This window comes from Hippocampus comes, unplaced genomic scaffold (assembly GCF_001891065.2).
Source record: "Hippocampus comes isolate QL1 unplaced genomic scaffold, H_comes_QL1_v1.1 scaffold49, whole genome shotgun sequence".
Classification (NCBI taxonomy): Eukaryota; Metazoa; Chordata; class Actinopteri; order Syngnathiformes; family Syngnathidae; genus Hippocampus; species Hippocampus comes.
The window spans coordinates 644,017-666,772 of NW_017804830.1; the positions used below are offsets into that span (position 1 = coordinate 644,017).

General features: G+C 50.9%; 2 protein-coding genes across 5 annotated transcripts in view; both read right to left on the reverse strand.

The window, feature by feature from the left end:
- Positions 1-7,868, reverse strand: part of traf4a (tnf receptor-associated factor 4a) — a 16,078-nt gene extending 8,210 nt beyond the window's left edge. The window contains exons 1-2 of one of the 3 annotated variants that reach the window (XM_019868252.1): positions 7,455-7,868; positions 7,228-7,418 (exon numbers count right to left, since the gene is read on the reverse strand). In XM_019868252.1, the coding sequence (XP_019723811.1) occupies positions 7,228-7,370 (143 nt within the window). In that variant the 5' untranslated portion in view covers positions 7,371-7,418; positions 7,455-7,868. Of the gene's footprint in view, positions 1-7,227; positions 7,419-7,444 lie in introns of those variants that run through there. The other 2 variants (XM_019868244.1, XM_019868261.1) reach the window with 2 other exon arrangements.
- A 2,078-nt stretch (positions 7,869-9,946) lies between these two features.
- nek8 (NIMA-related kinase 8) lies at positions 9,947-21,774 on the reverse strand. Of its 2 annotated transcripts, none has more exons than XM_019868235.1 (15): positions 21,742-21,774; positions 18,535-18,740; positions 18,082-18,314; positions 17,705-17,836; positions 17,377-17,585; positions 17,169-17,248; positions 16,849-17,024; positions 16,273-16,420; positions 15,734-15,810; positions 15,200-15,317; positions 14,968-15,118; positions 14,684-14,847; positions 13,862-14,014; positions 11,850-12,008; positions 9,947-10,532 (listed from the first exon to the last, which is right to left on the reverse strand). In XM_019868235.1, exons 1-15 carry the CDS (start codon positions 21,759-21,761, stop codon positions 10,504-10,506), a joined length of 2,055 nt encoding a protein of 684 aa, XP_019723794.1. In that variant the 5' UTR covers positions 21,762-21,774; the 3' UTR covers positions 9,947-10,503. The 2 variants fall into 2 exon arrangements, with proteins under 2 accessions (XP_019723794.1, XP_019723785.1); XM_019868226.1 differs by lacking the exon at positions 21,742-21,774 and adding an exon at positions 20,066-20,450.
- Between the last annotated feature and the right edge of the window lie 982 nt (positions 21,775-22,756).

The following is a 22,756-nucleotide window of genomic DNA, read 5'->3' on the forward strand; positions in this document are numbered from 1 at the left end:
TCTTTTTTGTGTCCCCCCCCCCCCCCCCCCCCTTGTTTGCAGGGAACGAGAGGTCGGCACGTGTGAAATTTGGCTGTTTCATCACAGATGGCGCATCTAATTTTAGCCGGGGCCTCGGAGGGCAGATTGGAGGGATTGACGAGTAAAGTGGGGGCGGGGGCTGCGGTGGCGCTGCCACGCTAATCTGGCGGAAAGCTGCTGTCCGGGTGCCAAAGCCATGGCCTGGCCTATTAAGGAGACGCGTCTGCCAGCGCGGACGAGGGGGGGGTGGCACACGTCGCTCTCTGACCTCCCGTGGCCTTTAAAATGAATCGCCGGCTTCACAAGGAGAGCAAAAATTGTCAGCGTTAGAAAAGGCAAGCGGAGACGGACGGTGAAGCGCTCCAAGCGCGCACGCTGGATGGATGCTCCGTGACGACGTCGTGTGAAAGAGCGTTCATTTGACGCTCAGAAAGAAGAGGGCGTCGCCAACTGAAAAAAAAAATGACTCGGCCAATCACGCGAGCCCCAAAATGCCATCGCAATCATCTCGTTTGCCCTTGACCGAAGGGGGGGGGGAAAGAAGGCATCAAATGAATCTTTTGGCCAGGGGGCTTTTATTTGAAGGCCAAATCTTCCAGCTCGACTCCAAATACGTCTTTTGAAAAAGGCCGCTTTCCGCCAAAACGCTTTGTCTTAAAACGGACAGCCATTTTATGCCCGGTGATATCAACGCGCGCTGGTCCGGGCGGCGTGCGTGCGCGTCACACGCGGGCAACTTAAGGCTGCTGTGCTTTGGTCTCCATGGCAACTCGGACGGGAGGCGAGAGGATCTTTTTCGGGAGCAGCTGGCAGACGGTACGCAAGCACAGCAATGCGTGCGCGTGAAGGCGCCGGGTAATGGACGCGCATGCGCCGAGTCTTCAGTGTTTCATTCAAATCCACATCCATCACAAGCCCCCCCCCGACAACACGTGTCCACTGGCGGGCCGGTGAAATTTCTTTTGTTGGCTGAGGCGCTGACGTCCAGTCGGCCCGCCTTTGTCCCCGAGCGCCTCGGCCGCCTTGTTTTCCTCCGGCGTGAATTCCTCCGACTGCCCGCGTTGCCGGGAGGAACTGCCAGATGCGTGACGTCATTTTGCCCCCCCCCACCCGCAACCGGCGCGAACAGCAAAAGCCATCAGGGATGTCATCACAGCAGAAACAAGATAAGATGCCCTTTGACTTTCAGACCAGTTCTTTGTTTTTTAAATGGCATGCAACCATTTTTTTTTTTTTTGGAGAAGAAGAAGAAACAGTCAAAGAGGCGCCCACATTTTGAGCTTTGGAGGAAAAATGAAGAAATGGCACATTATTGTTTTCATCTAAAGTGGGAAACAAATGTCACTGTTGCTTCTTCCAAACTCTCTCTGTATAATAAATATACTGCATATCTGAAAAACAGACAGACACATTTTTGTGTACGTGGCCCCCAGTGGGGAAAGTGGGAGACGTTTGCGCTTCGCAAGACGAGACGACGAGCTGACTGGCGCTGCTCGGAAGGGGCCGGCGGTCTCCCGAGCTCTCAAAGCGTCCGCCAAACAAACGCGCCCTCATCCGGGCTTCCCGCGACCGCATCAATAACCTTCCGTGTTCCCGGCCTGCGGACGCAAAGCCGGAAAGACGACTCGCCGGCGTAAAGGACTCATTGAGTCGGGCGCCTCCGGCCAAACAAAGCGGCCCCGCCACGTGCGCCGAGACGGACGCGTCGTTGGCAGCGCGACCGACCGGGTGCAGCGGAAGTGCCAAATGGCCATTTGGCGGCTGGGGGGGGCCCGAGTGCTCCCACCGCACCTGTCGGGCCCCACAGAGGGGCCCTTCACTGGGGGGCAGGTGCCAGGCAACCCCGCCAGCCTCCGGAGCTTTCTGCCTGCCTCCCACAACATCCGCTTTCACACACACACACACACACACACACACACACACACACACACATCCACAAGTTCCGCTTCCTCGACGTGCCAAGAAAACAGCGAGTGGCTCCAGAAAGGAGATGCAAGGAATCAAGCTGCAAAGTTTTTTTAAAAATGTGATCGTTGGAAGAAAGAGAAAAAAAATGACATTCAAAAAGATGTCGATAAAGTCCATTTTAAAATAATTTGAGGAATGTATTCATAAATGATGTTTTCAATCAGATTTTTTTTCCAATGAATGGAATGACTCTATTTGTCTCCTTTTATTTCAAAAGGTCGACGTGTATGGATGGATGTTTCCGATTTCAATGGAAATGAAGATGCCCAACTGGTCAGATTTCAAAACATAAATCAAGAAATGATTCCATGACAGGCATTCACTCCGATTGTTTTTGTTTTTTGAGGTGTGAGTGGGGGGGGGGTGTACTGGACTGACATAAGACAAGGGCGGTGGCCCGCAGTCCTAAATAATTGCAGCCATTAGCCGTGACTCGGGTGCGGCACGCGAGGCGCAACTCTGAGCCGCCTCGCCGTCGTGGGCCAAAAAGTGCCATCGTGCGCGCGACGCTTGCACTCGCGAGCTCCGGCCGCTCGCCAACGAAAACCTCAAAGCGTTTGCCGACTGCCAGCGTATTGAAATTGCCCCCCCCCCCCCCCCGAAAAAAAAGAGTGATCATTTTCCTCTGGTTGAGATGGCGACATGATCCTCCTTTTCCATTGGACAGGGCGACAGGCCGGAAACGGAGCTCCTCCTCGCACCTGGACATAGTTCGCAAAAACCACACGGCGAAGACTTGAGCTGGCTGCGGCACGCTTGGCAACCGACGCCAAACGCAAGTGTGACATTTTGGGACCGGCGTCGGCGAGGCTTCGACTTGTTTGGCGGCTTGTCAGGCGACAGCAAACTAATATTTTGTCGTCTGTTTTTCAATGTGTTGTCTCATCCTTGATATGACTTGAAATATTTCCCGATTTCTTGGCATCCCAAAGAAAATTGAGAGTGGGCACTTGTCCGACGACTTGGTTTGTTGTTGTTTTAACGAACATCACCAACTGAGGCTGCAGCATTCACGCATGTGACTTTCACATGAGACGTTCAAAGTGGGTCTTTTTTTTTGGGGGGGGGGGGGTCCAAACAGGCCTAATGGTCGCCTATCGGGTGTCAATGTCCATTTCCTTCTGGCCGTCAAACGGAGCAATTTGGGCCATTTCCTGGGCTGTCTTGGATTACGGTCACAGCTTGATCCACTTACTTTTTTTTTTTTACTTTGACGCCGTTGCAAAAGCGCCGCTCAACCTTTGCTCGTTGCTCAGGAATGTGCGCGCATTCGCTGCCTTTGCACCATCTGAAACACACGCCGCCTTTGGCCCGAGGCTCGCGAAGTGGGGCTTTCGCCGAAAGGTTTCGAGCCAACGCTTTCAAAGTGGGCCTTCGGGAGCGGCCGGCCAACTCATCGGTGCCCCCGACCCCCCACTCCCCCCCAACCTCCAAACCAAGCTTGAAACTCCATTGCGAATGACTAACCTTGGCTTGAAAACCAAACCCGAATCCTGACTTGAAGCCCCGATTGGAAACCCCGCGGGCGCGAACCACCTCGCTTCTGCAAAATAGCGAGCAACCGACTTGCAAGGTGCACGATTGAATCGTGAACAGGCAACGCGTGAAGCTAAGTGCACGATATAAACACCAGCCGACAAGTGATGTACTTTCCAGGTGACATTAGCGAGGAGAGACGATCAACAACTACCTCCAGGATTTTGCACAGCCTGGCCACCCCCCCACCCCAAAAAAAAGCTTTTCTTCTTCCCTTAACTAATTCACAAAGAAAGAATAAAAAATTCACTTCGCGGTTTTTACGAAGCCATTTAAGCACTTGGGAGACTCATCAGAGGACGGAACGCGATGCCGCGGCCACATCCGAAAAGCCGAGCGGCTTCTCGGCGGTCCAACATGCCGTCGCGCTCACCTGCGTTGTACAACCACAATTCCAACATTTGTGAAATGAGCAACATGACAAGATTTGCCCCAAAATGGACAGTCCATCGAAAATGGCCGATCTTCAACTCGTGCGACCAAATCAGGGCCGTAACGAACGCTTCTTTGTAGTGACGAGCGAGGAGGGAATGAACGAATGAGTGCGACCGCAGGTGCCGGCCTCCTCTCGAATCGGCGGCGCGCCAAAAACGAGAGCGCGTCAAACCGCCGGACCGGCCGAGACTTTTGAAAATCACACCGCGGCTTCCGGACCAAAGCTAAGAAGCTAACATTAGCATCACGGCATTCAACCGAGTCGGCGAGGGCGACGAGGATGATTCATGCGGCGGCCATGTCGCGCGGCGGCATTCCTGCCTCGCAGCGCAGCGGCAAAGCCGCCCCGGATGTCGGCGCCAGGCGGAAAGAGTCGCTCGAGCGACGGCGGCAGCGCGCGAGCCAACTTGGCAGAGGTTGCGCCATCGCGGAAGAGACGGCGAGCCGGCCTCGCCTGGCGCACGCCGCTCATTAAATGGCTGCCAAACAGCGTGGCTTTTGTTGGGTTGAGCGGCATGACTTTTGGATGCCGCTTCATTTTCAACGTGGGTGGAGCCGCCCGCCGCGAAAGCCTTTGCCGAACCTTCGACAACGTCCGCGCGTGCGGCGTCGACCCATTTCCACCTCGGCCGACCCCCTGGGCCGCCGAGCGAGAGCGCGGCCACCCGACGACCGGCCACCTTTGGCCGCGTGAGCGCGCATGCGTTAGCCCGCCCCCGCTTCTGCTTTTGCAGCAGCGTTTGGCTTGGCGCCAGTCGCGCTTCCTGACAGCTCATCACAAACTCGTCATTGTCGTGGCGCTTATCTGAGCCCCGTAATCGTCAGCCGGGTTCCTCTTTCCATGCCAAGTTCTACTTGCTTGTGAGTCGTCGCCCCTCCCCCCCCTGTCAGGTTTCAGGGCCTACTTTCGAGTTGCAGTCAATGTCGGAGCACTTTTTTGGGACGTCTTTTTCTTTTTCTTTCATGGTGATGAAAACAACAGCAAAGCAGTTTGGCTGAACTCAATCGGCAGCACCTCCCCCACCCCCCCAAAAAAAACTGCAACAATTTTACGACCTATACTACTGGTGTAGACTGTATGATGAGTTTTTAGGTGAGGGGGGGCATTTGTAGGCGTAGTTCAACAAACCGCAGTGAGCTAAAAACAAAAAGAGTTTGGCCGCTGTCTGAGCGGGTTGAATAGAGGGCAAGCGGAGCACAACTTTCAACTCATTCGTGGACGGCCAAGATAAGCAGCTGCATTAAATCCACATATGGACGTGACAGAAGGTTTCGAGGAAAAAAAAAATTTGACACTCCAAGTAAAAACAATCGTTTTTTTCTTTGTTTGCGGAGATTCTCTTCAGTTGAGGTCATAGCAATCCGGTTGAATATGGGCAAACGGTCTTTTTTTTTTTTTTGGAGGTGGGGGGGGGCGTTCTGAAAACGGATCCCATTTTTTTATCATGCGGCGTGCGGGCATGCGGATACGAATCGGACATGTACGCGACGCTCATCCGTATACATCCGAGCCCACTTGAATTTTATGAAGCGGAAAGTTGACATTGTCGTGATCATCGGGATGCAGCCACGCAGACGCCAATCTTCAGTAGCCGCCTCGGTGAAATGAGGAGATGGAGGAGCGGCGCCGCAATAGTTCTGCCTCCTCCAGATGAGAAAAAGTGGAGCCCCCCCACATGCCGGAGCTTATTTACTATTTTTGTGCGTGTCACTGGACGGACGTCGTGCTTGGTGCACGCAAGTGCGTGTCACCTCACCCTTGCGTTCCGTTCACATGAGCGGTGATGTTTCTTATTGTCACGTCAACGAGTACATGCAAACATTTGTTTTGTGTTTTTTTTACAGCTATTAAGGAAGTGACACCAAATAGAGAACGCAATCGAGTGAACTGCTTTTGCTTGGATAAGAACACAAGCCCTTACGGGACAGTCCAACCCCTTTTTTTTTCTTTCTTCGGTGCGCTTCATCCAGTATTGTATGCTCCGATATGAACAAAGACGTCTCTTTCTCCAGGTTGAGCGGCCGATGAGAAGGTGAAGCCTGGAGGTGGCTCGTCTGACCTCTGAGTGAAAGATGCCTCGGCGCTCCCCTACGGAGGGGGTCTCTGCCTGCGTCTAATCCTGAGCTGGAGGCAAGACTGGAACCAACCACCCCACCCCTCCCTTACCGCTCGAACTGGCCCAGTTGGCCCGACCTCCTCATCCTCCACTCACGTGCACACCACCTCGGGGCAAAACTGCAGACGAGACAATCAACGCGAGGTTGTTTTGGATTGGCCAAAGAAGTCCATTGGAGGACAAATGGAGCCGGCCATAATTGAACCTTGCCAAGTCCCCCCTGCTAAAAAGCTTGTGAACGGTCAAAAATTGGAGGACAGCAGGAGTCCATTTGCATCGATAAATGCTCCAAAGACCCGTTTCGGGAAAGGAGCAACATACACGACAGCAGGGGTGTCCGATAGCGCCAACACTGAACATTTCTTTGCTACCACCACAACGACAAGACTTTTTTCCTCTCTCTCTCTCTCACTCTCAGAGCACATCATGAAACTCGTGAAAATTCCTGAGTAGCCCAAGCGTGCTACAGGCTAGTTTCACAGTGTTGAGGGAACAAAAACAGAAACTCTTGACAAGACACTGCACATTCAAGATACTATCACGTTGTTGTTGGGGGGGGGGGGGATTCCCTTCTTAGAGCCCATAGTCACTCAAAACCTGTTTCTTGTTCCATGATAATCCAAGGAATGAACGGCTAAACGCTACAAAAGCTAGCACCTCAATGACAGGCCATGTCACCCTTTGGGATTTGATTTTTTTCCTTTTCTTTCAATGCATAGTGACCTGAAACTGCGATGGAATTCACGTTATCCCGAAGGCACGTTTACCAGCCAAGTGTCAACAGAACCTTTGACCTGCCCGCACACCTGAAGACGTCGCCGTTTGCGGTCCAAACGGATGACGGCAAGGGTTCCATTTTTCAAAATAAAAGAAAATAAACGCCCCGATGACAAGACGCGGCGCACCGGGTCACGCGCGTTTCGCGTGCATGTGAGCGCGTACTAGTGACGGAAAACCGGCCGTGGCCGAGGACCCAGCGGAATCCGTCACGCTTGTCTCGTGGCGCCGGTGTCATTGTGCAGCGTAAACACAACACCGATGAAAGGTGAGCAGGACACGCCTACACGTCCCTTTATTTGCCCAAGCTCAACCGAAACTGCGCGCCTCTCCGGTATCAACAAGATCGATCGATGGGTCGCCGGAGGCGTACCTTAGGAATTCCTGCAGGCAGGTGTCACAGAAGCGATGGCCGCAGGTCGACACTTGGACGGGCTCCCGCATGGCCTTGCTGCACAGCGGACACTGGAAGCGTCTCTTGGGCTTCTCCAGGAACTTGTAGTCGAAGCCGGGCATGGTGGCTCCGACTGCGGCGGGGCTTCCGCTCGGCTTCGGCTCGGCTCGGCTTAGGCTCGGCTCGGCTCCGCTCGACCCGACTCGACTCAACTCGGGCGTTCGCTCGGCCTGGCGCGCGTCCCCGTCCTTGCGTCTCCTTCCTCGCGCTTCAAGCCGACCGAGGGTTCATATCGCGTCCGATCGAGGGATCGCTCTCCGGGGCGGTCGCCTCGGCCACCTCCGGCGTGCAAAAACGGACGCCAAGCTGGAGCAAAACAAGCGGACTTCAGTTGGGGGGGGGTGGCGGCGGGGTGGGGAGGGGGAGCGTCAAGATCAGGCGCCGCGGTGGAGTTGCTGCTGACGGACTGAAGCCAGTGGGCGAGCCCTCCGACTGTTGAGGTGCACCGAGGCCCGCCTCCTCCTCCGCCTCCTCCAAGCGGGAGGAGTCAAGAAGCCGTTCGCACCATCTTAACCCTCCGATCTCGTCTTTCCAGGAGCTTTTGTCCACGTAGGCGCGTGCTCATGTTTCGTACGTTGCTCTTCGGAGCAGGCGGGATGCGTATTTCCTAGTCATCGTGACATGAAATGCAAATAAAGGGAGAAAGAAAGACTCATTCCCCCCCACCCACGAGCAGAAGCGCTACAGTGCCATCTCGAGGTGCAACTGGAAAACAAAGGAGAGACAAATGAATCAAAAAGCCGTTTTGGGCTTGCGCGTTAAAAGGGATAAATGTTCAGTGAGCAACATGCCCATTCCGAGGTTGAGTATTTTGAACGCCCGTTTTCCATGACAGTGGGACGCACGTTCTCCGAGACCAGTTTTCACCTGCTGTCTTGCTCGAGCATTACATCATCATTACATCATCACTAGTGAAACAATGAGCAATGGGGAAACTTAAGCAATAATCTCAAATAAATAACCATAATAAGCACGGGGAGTACAATACGCAATTACGGCAGGTAACGTTATGAAACGTAGCCTCAACATAATACACACAGGCAGACAGAGTTGAAGCTATCGAGACAGGTAGCTATGAAGCTAGGTAGCTCATTAGCTGCTTTAAGGGTAAAACGATAGACATAAGAATGACCCCATATCTTGAGCAATTAAAAAAAAAAATCAAAACCAATCCAACGGGTCAAGAGGATAAATGGAGTGGATGTTGTCTATTTTTTTGTACACAGACGTTCACAAGCCTTTATCCTCTTTGTCCAATGACCAAAATTGGTGTCGTACCGATGAGCTCGGAGAGGAGCTGAGATGTTTTTATGAATCCCACTCGAGTTCGAGTCATAGTCACTTCTAAAGGGACAGGCTGGGACCCCAACCTTCATCGTGGGCTTCGTGAAAGACGTTGTGTCAAAAACACAATCCGTTCCGCTTCGTTCCATGTTGTCTTTTTTGCCCGCATCTCTGATTGATTTCTTGTCATTTTGGTGGGTTTTTGTCTCCACCGGTTCTCATGGGGCGAATAGCTCCCTCCAGCCACCCGCGTGTTGTCCACATGTGTCTCATTGTCCCGCCAATTTATTTATTAGAGTTCCGTGCTTTCTTTCAGTCTTTGTCAGATCATTTTTGTTACCGAGTCCCAATTCTAGTTTGAGACTTTTACATTCTCACAGTTCAGACTCTGTCCCTTTTTACTAACATTTCAGTGACGAGTTGCTTTTTTTGAACGCAAAAAGTACATCCGGCGTGAGTACTTCCGCCATCATCTCGGACTGCCGAACTCAATCAAGCACAATGTGAGCAGTGTGTCCCCGGATCAGCATGCATCAGCACGGGTCATTTGACTGACGACGTGCTAAAAGACTTCACTGTTCTTTGTAGTGTGCATTGTAAACATCTTCATTCACGGGAAGGCTTACGAGGTTGTGTGGGGGTGGAGGCGGGTCTGGGACTGGTTTACACTCTTACGGCGCTTTTGATGGCTCGTCATGCACGTGACGCGGCACAATGGCAGGACGGCGGCCGGCCTGACGCCTTCCGCTCACAGGCCGTCGCGCTAGCCATCGGGGTCCAAACCATCGACAGAGGCCCAATGGAGGCCCGCCGTCCATTTTAAGCGGCCCGCTGGATTCAGTTGTGCCTTGAGGAGCGATCTCAAGTCACCTTTTCCCAGTGATATGAATGCAAATGCCATCCATTCGTTTCAGGCTTCCCCCCCAAAAGCAACAAAACTTGTTGTCAGGTGTATTTTCATGAGGATAAGTAGCAGTCTTCACTATCTGACTTTCTTAAAAAAAAAAAAAAAAAAAAAAAAAAGTCACGACAATGATGTCATGACATGTTTTTTTTTTTTCAAAAGCGCTTCGGTCACACAAACGCTGCTCTCTTCCGGTGTTGCTGCCTTGGCCACCTGGGAGCAGTCGAGGACGAACTGAAATCCTCTTCATGACATTATGACGGCCCATTCTGTACCGACAGACTGGACGTAATTATTTCGAGTTCTGTTCATTTTATTGTCAAATAACCCATAAGCGTGTCGATGAATGAAATGGTTTGACGCTTGCGACGCATGTACCTGCCGTGGACCTTTTTGACTGAGGGAAATTAGTTTTCTCCTTCCATTTAAACTTGATAAAAATGTGTTTTGTCAAAATAAATACAAATTGAGATTAGAGGAAACATTGTGGGGGTTTACTTAAAAAAAACGGAACATTTTCATGACATTTAGTTGAGAAAAATTGGACTTGCTCACTTTTCTGCACGCGATTGTCCTGTTCACGCTCGCTTCCCCATCCTAATGCGTTCTGGAAGGAACATCTCGTATGTAATTACACGTAGCTATGTTTAAAACGCGATGACGTAGGCGCGAGTTTTTGAGGCTTTTGATTTCCATCAACTCGGGTCACCGCTGCACAACTCCGGGATGAGACTTGGTTGTTGGACCCTCATTGTTGTGACATTTTTGGGACAATTGTATGCTTTGTGGGAACGGTTTGGGGAATTTCCCTTTGCTGGTCCCAGTGCACAAAACCCAAAGTGCTCTCAGGCACACGCCCAGATCTTGTCCTAAGTCTTCCTCCAAGAGTGACATCTGTTCCTCCACTCTCATCCCCTCGAGGTGTTTTCGAACTTTTTGTGGATGGTGTCAATTGCGAGGACAAGCGAGTGGCCGTTTGGTCGCGAGGGGCCGGCTTGCGGACGCCGTCATCTCGGGGCGCCTTCATCGAGCAAAGCTGAAAACAAAAAGCAGGAAAAGAGAGAAATGAAACACGAGGAACAACACTTGTAACACACGATCCCTTAACGTGCCAAAACGGACGCCAAGAGAGTCAAGTCGATCTGTAGTTTTTTTTTTTTTTTAATGCGTCATGTTGTCAGGATCAGCCAGTGTGTCCTCTTGATGTGCTGCAGGTCGGCGGCAGCGAGGATTACCAACAACATCTCGATTGCTTATTAAATTGTGATGCACTGTAATCTTCTCTAAATCTGCATCTATTTTTAATGCGCACTCCACTGGCTGGTGCGCACTGCGAATGGATTTGTGGAGTTATTCAATTCGGGATTGTCGTCCAACCCTTCGAGTACAAATGTGGTGGCAATCTAACAAGCGCCCCAAGAAACAGTCAGAATGACGCTTAAAACGGACCACTTCAAACCAAAATGGCTGGCTTGCCGTGTCTGTTCAAGCATGGCTTCTTGAGACATTTTTTTTTTTTTGTGGGTCAAGTCACGACAGATAAATTTTACGGTACTAAGTGCAAGCGGCTTTGGGGGAATACATTCAAAAACCAATAATCATCCACTCTCTTTCCCTCCATAAAATAAAAAAAATCATGGCCGATTTATGCTTGATTTGGTGTTCTATGGCCAGTCCTCAAAGTTCAAAATGTAAAAATCTGTTATCGTCCATCATCTCTCCAGTGTATGGTGCAACTCTGACAGCAAAATTGGACAAACTCTCTCATCGTTGACGTACCGCCAGAAAGGTCCATGACCCTGAAATGGCCACTTCAAAACAAAACGGCAAGACTTTTTGTGTCTTTTGCAGCATGGTTTCATTGGATGTTTTTGTGGGTCTACTCATGACAGACATGTCTACCAAATCTCATGTTGCCACGTGAAACTGGCTTTGGGGACTGAATTAAAAAATCAATTTGTCTGCGACAAGTGTGTCTTTGAAGGACCCCTGAAAGGGCCCAAAATGACCCGGAAGTACAATGGCCGACGACAACCAAAACAACTAACTTTTGATGTCTCTTTGGGAATAGCGACTTGAAACTTCTGGTGGGTCTATTCAAGATAGCCGAGGCCACTAAATTCCATGTTGCGAGGTGAAGGCGGATTTGGCGGCTGGATTTTCAAATCAGGAATTGGGTTGATGTCATCAGAGTAAATGCTGCCATCAAGTTCGGCATTTTAGGCTGCAACAATGTCAAAAAAAGGCCGCTGATTCCTGGAGGACTGTTACAAATGAGAGGATGAACGGCGCTCATGGAGGGATTAGTACGTTGCCCCCCCCCCCCAGAAAAGGCCAATGGGTAAAATATTACGTTTGACTGCCAGCAGGCTGTTGCCATGACAACAAGCCACCGATGTGACGGTGAAGGGTTGGCTCTCGTCCAGCTGCACCGCCTTCGGTATCCCCGAGTCCTCCTCTTTCCTCCCCAGGCGCCCGCGGGCGCCCTTTCCCCACGTGTACACCTCGCCATCTGCCCACAGGGAACAAGAGAGGAGTGGAGGTCGGCACAACACACACGCGTGCACAACTTGATCACTTGCTTTGCCCCATACATTTGGACCAGCATTTAGTCCCCCGGAAAAAAAAAATAGGAATTCCATTTAAAAATCACAGGAGTGTGCTTTTTGAGTCCCCAGCCCAGAGAGTAGCCTGGAGGTGTGCGCCATACACACACACACACACAGATGTCGCTGGGTGTCTCCTGGAGGGGCGACACAATGGCTCCATCTGCCAACAAAAGTGTCCCTTGATGAGCAGAAGCTGCAGGGAAGCAGGTCGACCGCAGCTGCCTTTCACACGGGGGGAGCCAATCACTGGCACAATGTGACATTTCACCATTTGTCCTCCCCCAGCAAAGCATCCGCGCACTTACACGCGCGCAAGGATGGCAACATACACGCGCATTTGCGACACGTCACTTTTCAGCCCCCCCCCCCCGCAAAAAATGTCGCGTTTCCTGTATTGCCAGCCGTTCTCAGTCAAGTGGCACCCCCCTCACCCCGTTCCACGGAAGTGACTGGAAGGGGTGCACATCTCAATCCTCGTGATCTTTTCAGCATGACGTCACACCTACGTATGCGTTGCAAGAGGAGAAGCTTTTCACAAGTGAGCAAGTCCTTCTACTGGATGTGTTATTTGGCCAAGGCGGAGGGAACGATGACTTCGGCGTTGTTTCGCACCGTACTTCGAACGTGGGAAGTGGAGTTGACAAAGTCGACACGAAATTTCTGCCCCGAAGCTTCGCCGGGCGAATATTCAAACAGACATTTCATTTGAATGCGAGCGGCGCAGCCCAAACATCCTCGAGGCCGGGTCACGCTCCATGAGCACCCTCTACCGGCGGAAAGGCGATAGTGCGGTTAAGAAACAAAACTGGTTTTTCCTTCAGGATTCGCCGTAGTGGGACACAATTCAGCCTAGTAACTAGTGATAGATGTCCGTGGTCCTGCATGAAAGCAGATTGATTATTTTTCAAGAGAAATGATGTCCTGTTTTTGAATAAGGGATGGAAATTTGAAAATGGTTTCATCCGATTCGTCTCCCAAAAATGATTAAGACGAATGGATTATTGGCATAATTGTTAGTTGCAGCCCTTCATTCAAGCAAACCACTGCCTTTGTCACGTCGCGGCCGGATGACTGTAATGCACTTTACTTGGGAGTCAGGCAATCCTCCATTCAGCGTCTCCAGTTGGTCCAGAATGCCGCTGCTCGCCCCTTGACTAGTACAGTACTCGTAAGAGGGAGCAGAGAGCTCCTATTTGGGCATTTCTTCACTGGCTCATTTTATTTGCTTTCCGATCTTGAAATGGGCTCGCCCCACCTGACCTCTCGGTGCTCCCTGCCCGGTGCCTCGGGTGGGCGGATCAGACACTATGACAGGTGCCGAGAAGTAAGCGGAGGCATTTTCCGCTGCCCGTCCGTCTCTTTGGAATGAACGTTGGGTAAGGCCCCCCGCTTGCTGCCCATCTTTCAAACTCATCATTTTGATTCTTTGGCTTTTGACTCCGGATGAGACTTGATTTTTAGTAGGATTGTTTTGGTGCGTTCTCCTGTCCTTGTTATTCATTTCTCGTTTTGTTGCCTGAATTACTTTTGCTCCTCAGACAGCACTTTGTCGACAGTGCTCGAGAAATGCACTCGAGTCGAGACCAGTCGAGACAGTTGCTCGTGATGCCCGCCACCTGGCGCAACAGGAATCAACCCAGCTACGAGAAACGAATGTACAAATTGGACAATGCCTCGGTATTCCAGCGCCGCCCAAAGAAACGTGAGAAGGCGGCCCCGCTCTCCGGTGAGGAATTGCTCGCCGGCGTGAACTCACCAGACCCGATGGCCAGCGTGAAAGCGTCTCCGCAGGCCGCCGCGGTGATGCCCTGCAGGCCGGGCACCGGGTAAGGAGCGCGGCTGCCCCGTCGGGAAGCGCAGCCCATCTGCCCGTGTTGGTTGCTGCCAAAGGTGATACAGTGGCCGCTCTCTGCAGGGGGGAGAACCAACGTGTGACCGGCTGCACAACTGTCATCCACAAACAAACTGTTTGAACGCTTCTGTTACGGTTGCCTCTTTCGTACCAGCTTCTCCAACCGAGCGATGCACATATGGAACACACACACACACAAACACACTGAGTGTGCTACATGGGCTCCTCTAGTGGTATGCAAAAGAGTCCCAGAATTATTGTCAGTCAGGAATATCCCCTTGAGATTCGTCATCTCATTTTCAAGGGGGTCCTTTCGAACACATACAAATAACATGCAAAAGAATGATTACAAATTGATCGACCACATAATACAAACACACTCGCGCCCAAGCGCTGCGTCACGAAGCTTCATAATCAAATGTAAAAATGCCTTTTCTGTCCTCCGGTGTTCAGATGAGCTTCAAAACATGTGCCCCACCCCCCCTTTTTTTTTTAAACTGCCACCTATAGCAACAAGTGACATTCGCCTGATTTTGAGAAAACACATCAGATATATTCTTTCAAGAATTAAAACTAAGTCCATTCTAAAAAAAAAAAAAAACTGTCAATTTAAAAATAGAGTACTGTATTGATTGAAAAAAAAGTACTCCATTTTCCCTCCCCATTTTTTTGGTCTGTCTCGATTCAAAGTTGAGTTGCGCAAGAGGGACGGAGGGGAGATTTGACCTGTCACAGCGACAGAGTGGGCCGTGCCGATGTCAACGCAGACAATCGTCTCCTTGTTGAGCGGCGCCGATTGGACGGGCGCGAACGAGTGGACCTCCTCCACTTGATTGGAGACACTGGGCTCCTCGCCGGATGTGATCTTATCCAGACCCAGCTTGTTGAACCTAAGTCATTTGACGCAATCAAAACGGCGTGATCCCGCGGCGAGCAAGCGAAAAACGCAAACATCCTCGATTGCATTGGGAACGCGCCGGGCGAGGTTTCCGCCGCGCCAGAGTCACCACCTGTTGCTCCCACACGCCGCGATGCCGTTCCCGGCGCCGATGATCATGGAGCAGTCGACGCCGCACAGGACCCTCTGGGCCTCCAGCTGGCCAGGCAAAGGCACCTGCTGCGGACGGTTGCGGGTGTCCTGGGTGCCCAGACCCAGGCGACCTGGCGGGCGGAAGAGACGGCGCCGTCATCAAACCCGGACGGCGAGAATCCCGGGGCCCGGGCTCCTCCTCAAACGGTTACCGTTGTCGCCTCGGCCCCAGGCGAACACCTCTCGTTCGTTGGTCATGGCCAGAACGTGGGAAGCGCCGCAGGACACCTGCACCAGCTCGTAGCCCAGGAGCGCCTCCACGATTTTGGGCTAGAGTGTGAGGAGATTGAGACTTTTAACTCCAGTTCCGTCAAAGGTATTCATTTCAAAAATGACAAGACGATTATGCTCAGATATTGATTTGTGATCCCTTGGATCCAGAATCGAATCTGCTTTCCGCCCGCAAGCGACTTCGAACGGGACGGCAAATGACCACCCGATCTGACGAAAGGCTTTGTGAATGAGACTTTCCCGGTCAAACGCGGATGAGTCATTTGAATCGGATCCGGATCAAATTGGATTGGCGTGACGGAGTCTAACCCCTGCGCACGCGCGACGTGGCTGCATATCGTGTGAAAACCGCGTCAACGGGAGGCGACTCGTAAACCCGCCCGGACAGAAACCGCAACTCGACGAACCGCGTGACGCCGCAAAGCCACGTCAGCCTCCGCGTGGACGGCGAGTACCTGTGTGACGTCGTTGAAGTTCCCGTGGCCCAAGCAGCCGTTGCTCCCGCTTCCAAAGGTCATGACGATGCCCCTGTCTGCAAAACGACTTTGTTAGCCAACGCTGGACTGAGGCTTTCTTGACTTTGCGGGTTATTTCTCATCCCTCTGTCTGTTTCCATCCCCAAAGGCGGCCATCGTGCCGAATCACAATCATATCGGGCGACGCGCGTGTGAGGCGCGTTAGTGTGCGCTCGTGGGTGGCTGCCAGCGCCTCCCAATAGAGTAACGCGTGCACGTTTCATGTTCTCACTTTGACACGCACGCACACGCATCTGGTCAAAGCCTGAAGTCAACCGCTCGCGTGAGCTGAACGTCGCTCGCTCATTTTTGGTCATTTTGCGGCGGTGCGGCTTCAGTGGACGGTGTTGCGACGAGTCTGACTGAGTCGCGAGCACTTCAGGGCTTGGTGCCCAAAGTTAGCCGGGACCGTCTCCGGCGCGCATTCAATTCCGAAGTCAAAGCCCCGCCCTGACGTGGCTGCGGCCGGGATCCCTCACCCGTCATGCAGGCGGTGAAGAGATCTCCGCAGGAAACGGACTTGATGGTGACTCCGGACTGCCCCTCCAGGAAGCGTGAGATGAACTGCGGCTGCATCTGCTCCACCGCTCCGGGCAGACTGAGCTCAGCAGACCCCACCGACGGCGCCTGCGGCCGACACAAGCAAAAGCTTCACACCTCACCTCGTGGGGAAATGATCCATACGTGCGGCGGGCGCCTCAAAATGGGATCTGTTGCCGCCACGGGTGGGCCGCCAAGACTCTCGTGCCGCCACGCCCGCCCCCGTTTTTGTGTTGTGAAATACCAAAAACATCAAGAAACAGTGGCGGGATGTTTGTTAGCTTGATGGCTAACCAGCAGCAGCTAATCGGGGCCTTACGGGAAATGATGTTCGGTAAGCAGGCTTGGACCAAGACGTCAATGTTTGTGTGCCAAAGTCCTGCGCTTTCTTTTTCAAAGTGAATCCGGACGACACCCTGCACTGGTCGCGAACCGGTCGCCGCGCGCTGGTCGGTGTGTAGGCGTGGCCCGATGTCATTTGTTTGGCGCGACGGCGTCTCTTTGTCTTCACGCACCTCCCAAGCGATGAGGCGGCCCGACTTGGTGACGCCCATCTTCTGCGTGCGTCCCAGCGACACCTGCAGCACCTCGGTGTTGAGCATGGGCAGACGCAGCGGGGCCAGGATGCCGCTGCCCCACGTGTACACCGACGACAGCCGGAGGGAATGCAACTTGCCTGCGCCGGAGCCGTCTGTTCGCACCAACAAACGGGGAGCTCGTGTATAGTCGTGCTTCGGCCTAAGTCGGTTCACCTCTTCGTTAAACGACGCAGGGGGATTTGCTGAAAAACGAACTCGTTTGTCCAAAAGAAAAAAAAAAGTGTTTGGTTTGCTACCTCTGGATCTGCCGGTTGGCACTCTCCCTCCGGCTCTGCCCCGTGGCCCGGTCTGCACGTTGGACAGCGGTTTCTCAATCCTGGACATGACAAATTTGAACCAAGAGTGGCATTGGTGGTAGCTTTTGGAATTACAGCATGAGAGTCTTGTCTCCCAAATTTCACGGTGCTTCAAGAAAGAGGAATTTAACCCCCCAAAGTCGGTCACCTGCGCATCTTGACGTTGCCGATGTCCGTGCAAAGATTGAGCAGCGGGCGGATGCAGATGGGCAGCGCCATGATTTCGTTGAGTTGAGGCCGCTTGGAGGGATCCAGGTTGAGCATGTTGAGGACCAGCTGGCGCAGTTCTGGACTGTAGCGGTCCGAGATGGGGGCGAAAGTGCCGCTCATGATCTTCAGCACCAGGGCGGGGAGATTCTGAAGAAAAAAAAAGAAAGAAAGAAAGAAAGAAAGAAACAAAGAACAAATTGGGTGTCTGTCGGGCTCGAGGGCGGTCTTCAAGTGGGTGCCTTTGAAATCGGGCGAGGCTTTCTTACTGCGGCCTCAAAGGCTCTCTTGAGGCTCGCCAGCTCGTAGAGCACGCAGCCGAGAGCCCAGATGTCGCTCTTCTGGTTGTACGGCTTTCCCTCGCAAAGCTCCGGGGAGATGTAACAGGGCGTCCCCACCACCTGCGGAGGAAAATGCGCTCAGGATACGACATGAGAAAAGCTTTTGCATGCAATTTGGCCTTCTTCCCCCTGTTTTGTGGTACCAACTAACATGTTTTTAGGTTTAAAAATGCTATATTAAAAAAAAAAAAAAGAAAGCCATCTTTTTGGAGGAAAACATTTTATTCAAGAAAAAAAGTCTAAAATGGTGATTTAAAATGGCTTTATTCTGATAACAACTTGTTCTCAAAGGAAACGTAACTCACGGTGTACGCTTTGCTTTTGCTGACGAGGATTTTGGAGATGCCAAAATCGCCGATCTTGACGATCATCTGGTGCTTGTCCAGCAGAATGTTCTGCGTCTTGAGGTCCCTGTGTAGGATGAGCTTGTTGTGCACGTGGTAGAGGGCCAGCAGGATCTGCACAAAGAAGTGAAGGATGGTGTCCTCGTCCAGCAGCGAGTTGCAGCGCTTCTGGATGTAGTCGGCCAGGGTGCCACCTGCATGTCAACATTCATATGGGGAGGAATGCTGAGCAAATATCAAGCCCGTCAGCCAACCGGCTTCGGGATCTGATTTGAAGGACATTTCGCGAAGCGCTTATCGTGTCATCGGACCCCAAACTGTGTCTTTTCAGCCGCGGCTTCATGTGACTTTTTTTGCGGATCCGCGCACGGCGCACTTGTTCCCAAAGTTTCATGTGGGCTGGACGTGGCTTACCGGGTGCATACTCCATGGCAATCATGAGCGCCTTGTCTTCCAGGAAGTTCTCGTAGTACTCAATGATGTTGGGGTGGTTGAGCAGCTTCAGCACCTGACACTCGTTCTGAGCGGCCAGGCGCTCGTCGCGGGACATCTGCTCCACCGGGATCTCCTTCAGGATGACCAAAGCGCCGTCGCTGCGCCGCCGACACAGGGGGACGATGCTGAAGGACGGTTGGGGTCCATTAACAAGACTTTGGAGCGGAGAGACCAAATGTGTCCAAAATACAGCTTGGGGGCCGTTTGGGGGATCTGGATGTGTTTCGTGAGCCCCCGCCATTCAACAAGTAAAAATTTTGAAAAGTTAATAACCATGATCTGGCACAATTTGGGGGAGAAATAAGTAAGAAAAGAATTATTTTTCACGAAGGAAAAATAAGGTCAAAGAAAATGTGTTACATCATTTCAAACTTTTGAATTGTCAAATTTAGTGTTTTTATATAACGTGTTGCATTTTTTTTATTCAAGAAATATGAAAAATAGGCGTTTTACTCAACGCATAAAAGAGTCATTGGATGACTTTTTTAACGTGAAAATATTGAATAAGTTCCAAGACATCGCACTGATATCCATCATTTTTGCTTTGTCGTTGCAAATATCAAAATAGGCTGTAACCGTTTTTTGGGGTGACGGAATTGAATTGCCCTCTGCTTCTTTCTTTTTTAAACGCATGCGTAAGTCAGATTTGTCTTAATCATTTGTCACGCTAAAATGTAAAACATATAACAATGTAACGTGAAAATTTTAACATGTTGAAACGCGAAATTTGACCCCGTTGTAACGTGATTGGGATTTTTTTTCCCGTGTACAAATGCTTCCTTCCATCGTCTGGGTCACCCTCGGATGTGACACGCCAAAGTTGCAAGAACTCATGAACTAAATGATCAACATGACTTTAAAAATCGATTAGCAGTATTTCTCGGTGCGCCTTTTATTTGGATGCCTTACTTTGTTGCCAACTTTACCAAGTTTTTCTCTTGACTGAAAACACAAGTGAAAAAGTACGGGGGGGACGTTTCAAAAAAAGTCGAAAAAAATGCTCAGCGCTTCCCTCGCTTTGAATATGTTTACTGGCCATTCGTGTCCATTGTCCGCAAATCAAGTTCCAGTCGCTAGTTAGCTGAGCATTCTGGACTCAACTTGGTGACTTTTTACACCTAAAACGTGAGCCTACTTTCTTTCTCTGAATACTCCCGAAAAGTATGTGGGCGTAGCAAAGCGGTGAATAGTCGAGCTGAACGCCTGGGGGCGTTTCAAAAAAGGTCGAAAAAATGCTCAGTGCTTCTCTCCCTTTGAAAATGTTTACTGGCCATTCGTGTCCATTGTCCGCAAATCAAGGTCCAGTAGCTAGTTAGCTGAGCATTCTGGACTCAACTTGGTGACTTTTTACACCTAAAACGTGAGCCTACTTTCTTTCTCTGAATACTCCCGAAAAGTATGTGGGCGTAGCAAAGCGGTGAATAGTCGAGCTGAACGCCGTTTGGTTTACCCGAATGCTCCTCTTCCGACAACTTTGATTTTCTCGTATTTCTCCATCAGGGCCGCTGAGATCAAACACTTCCGCCGTCTCCCTTGGCAACCCAAGTTTTGGCTACGGAAGCCATTGAGGAACAAAACACGCGAAAGGCAAAAAAAAAAAGTAATTACCGTCGAACCTCGGTTCAACGTACCCCGTTTGCAACGGTTTCGCCATATGAAGTTCACATCTCAAAGTCCCGATTTCACGTCGTTCATTATCCATCGGCCGATGTTGTTTACAACGAACACCTTGATGACGTGAAGTTGATTACACCGACCAGATTATTCCCACAAATGGTAAAAAGGCCTTCGTGACAACGATACGTGGGGGGATAACTTCCGCCGCGACATTGCTGATGAACAAAATGTACATCGCGGTAAGGAGGTTGGAGTGTATGCGAAAGGCAAAATAAATAAATAAATAATTTGCCGTCGAACCTCGGCTCAACGTAACCCGTTTGCAACGGCTTCGCCATATAAAGTTCACATCTCAAAGTCCCGATTTCACGTCGTTCATTATCCATCGGCCGATGTTGTTTACAACGAACACCTTGATGACGTGAAGTTGATTACACCGACCAGATTATTCCCACAAATGGTAAAAAGGCCTTCGTGACAACGATACGTGGGGGGATAACTTCCGCCGCGACATTGCTGATGAACAAAATGTACATCGCGGTAAGGAGGTTGGAGTGTAGCTTCCGGAGTCATCTGTATTCTACACTGCTTATGCTCATCGTTAATCTTTCAGTCGGACTTTTTTGACACAGGATACACAGAAATGAAACCTTGGACCGAGGGAAACATGCTTTTTTTTAACCATAGAATCACTGCATATCAATTGACCCTCAAAAGGCCTTCGTGACAACGATCCTTCCGCCGCGACCTTGCTGATGAACAAAATGTACATCGCGGTAAGGAGCGTTACTTTCTGACGAGGACATTGCGTTATGAAGCGTAAGATATGACAACGGAGACCGTTGAACAGCCGAAGTTGTACATCAAACAAGAACGGGAAAGAATTCCACTTCTACTGCTTATGCTCATCGTTAATCTTTCAGTCTGACTTTTTTTGACACAGAATACACAGAAATGAAACCTTGGACCGAGGGAAACATGCTTTTTTTTAACCATAGAATCACTGCATATCAATTGACCCTTTCCCATCTTTTTTGTGCTTATTTTAGCAAGACAAAGCCAAAGCGATTTCTTTGCATGTTACAAAAGTGTGGCTTCCTAGCATGCCTGCAGTCCAGACTCGTCTGCCACTAAAAATGTGTGGCGCATGATGAAGCGTAAAATATGACAACGGAGACCGTTGAACAGCTGAAGCTGTACATCAAACAAGAACGGGAAAGAATTCCACTTCACGAATTCCGGTAAATGGCCAATGCCGACTCTAGTGCGGTCTGGGGGAAGGTGAGGTGAAAAGGAGATAGCGTGCTGGATAATAAATGCTTTGTGCCGTGACAAAGAAAGGCCTGTGTAGCAACACAACGATGATCATCCATCTCAAAGTGCATAATGACGCGCAGACCATCCCGGTTCCGTCGTCGCTGCAGCAGGAATGAAGCCAGCCGAGCGGGGCTGGCTTGAGAAAGCCGGCCGGTGTCTTTCTCACGAATATCACATTGGGAGAAAAAGCACCTTGAGGAAGTTTGCGACATGCCCGCCGCTCCTTGGACTGGCTCCGCGGCCTATTCGGGCGCGCGAGAGTCCGTGTCGGGGAATGCGCCGCACTGAAACTCAGACAGGATGTTTTTAGAGGATTATGAGAAGATCACGTGCGTTACTTCCATCAGAACAAATACTCAGGCTCAGCTCTTCGCCTTTCACACGAGGGCAATACACAATTCCACGAGACAGATTATTAGGCAAACCTGTTGTCCAGTGGCGGAGCTAGAAGGTCGAGGGAAGGGGGCGGGGGTGGGCCCGCGAAACAAAAACTTGGAAACACGTTATCAACAATCAACATCCATTTTTATATTGAATAAAATTTGCACGAGCCCGAGCGCGCACACATTCACAGCCGTCAATGGCATCAAAATGTAGGTTTGAAAGTCTAATTTAATACCCTAAATCAAACCTCGCTTCAAACCCTAAAATGGGATGTAAAACCTGATTTGAAGCAATTTCCCAGGCTTGGAACCCTAATCTGATGTGTTGAAACCCTAACCTGGGCTCGCCACCCGACAGTGAAACTCTAAGGCAGGCTGTAGAAGTCATAACCCAGCCTTGAAACCGAAACTGAAAACCCGAATGCAGTCTCAAACCCTCAACCTTAACCAGTAACCAGTGTTCGAAATTCAAAGTGAACTCGGACGACACCGATCGAACAAAAAGGACTTCCTCACTTTCCGTGTGCCATCCAGCGGTCGAATGAGGAACTGCACGGCAGCGAGCCCTCCACCGAGCATTCTCAACGCGGGCCTCTGCTGACATCTAGCGGATCTTTTCATTTGTCCGCCCGAAAAACTCACATCAGGCGCCGTCTCTTTTTCTTCATTGGAGCAAGTCGCCACGTGCGATTTTTTTTTTTTTTTTTGCTGCTCACTGCAAACACATTCATGACAAGATTGTGATTATTTGAACTCTCAGTGTGTGTATATATATTCCCCTCGTTTTAATCCCAAAATAGTATTTTCCTTTTCGCCTGTGATGA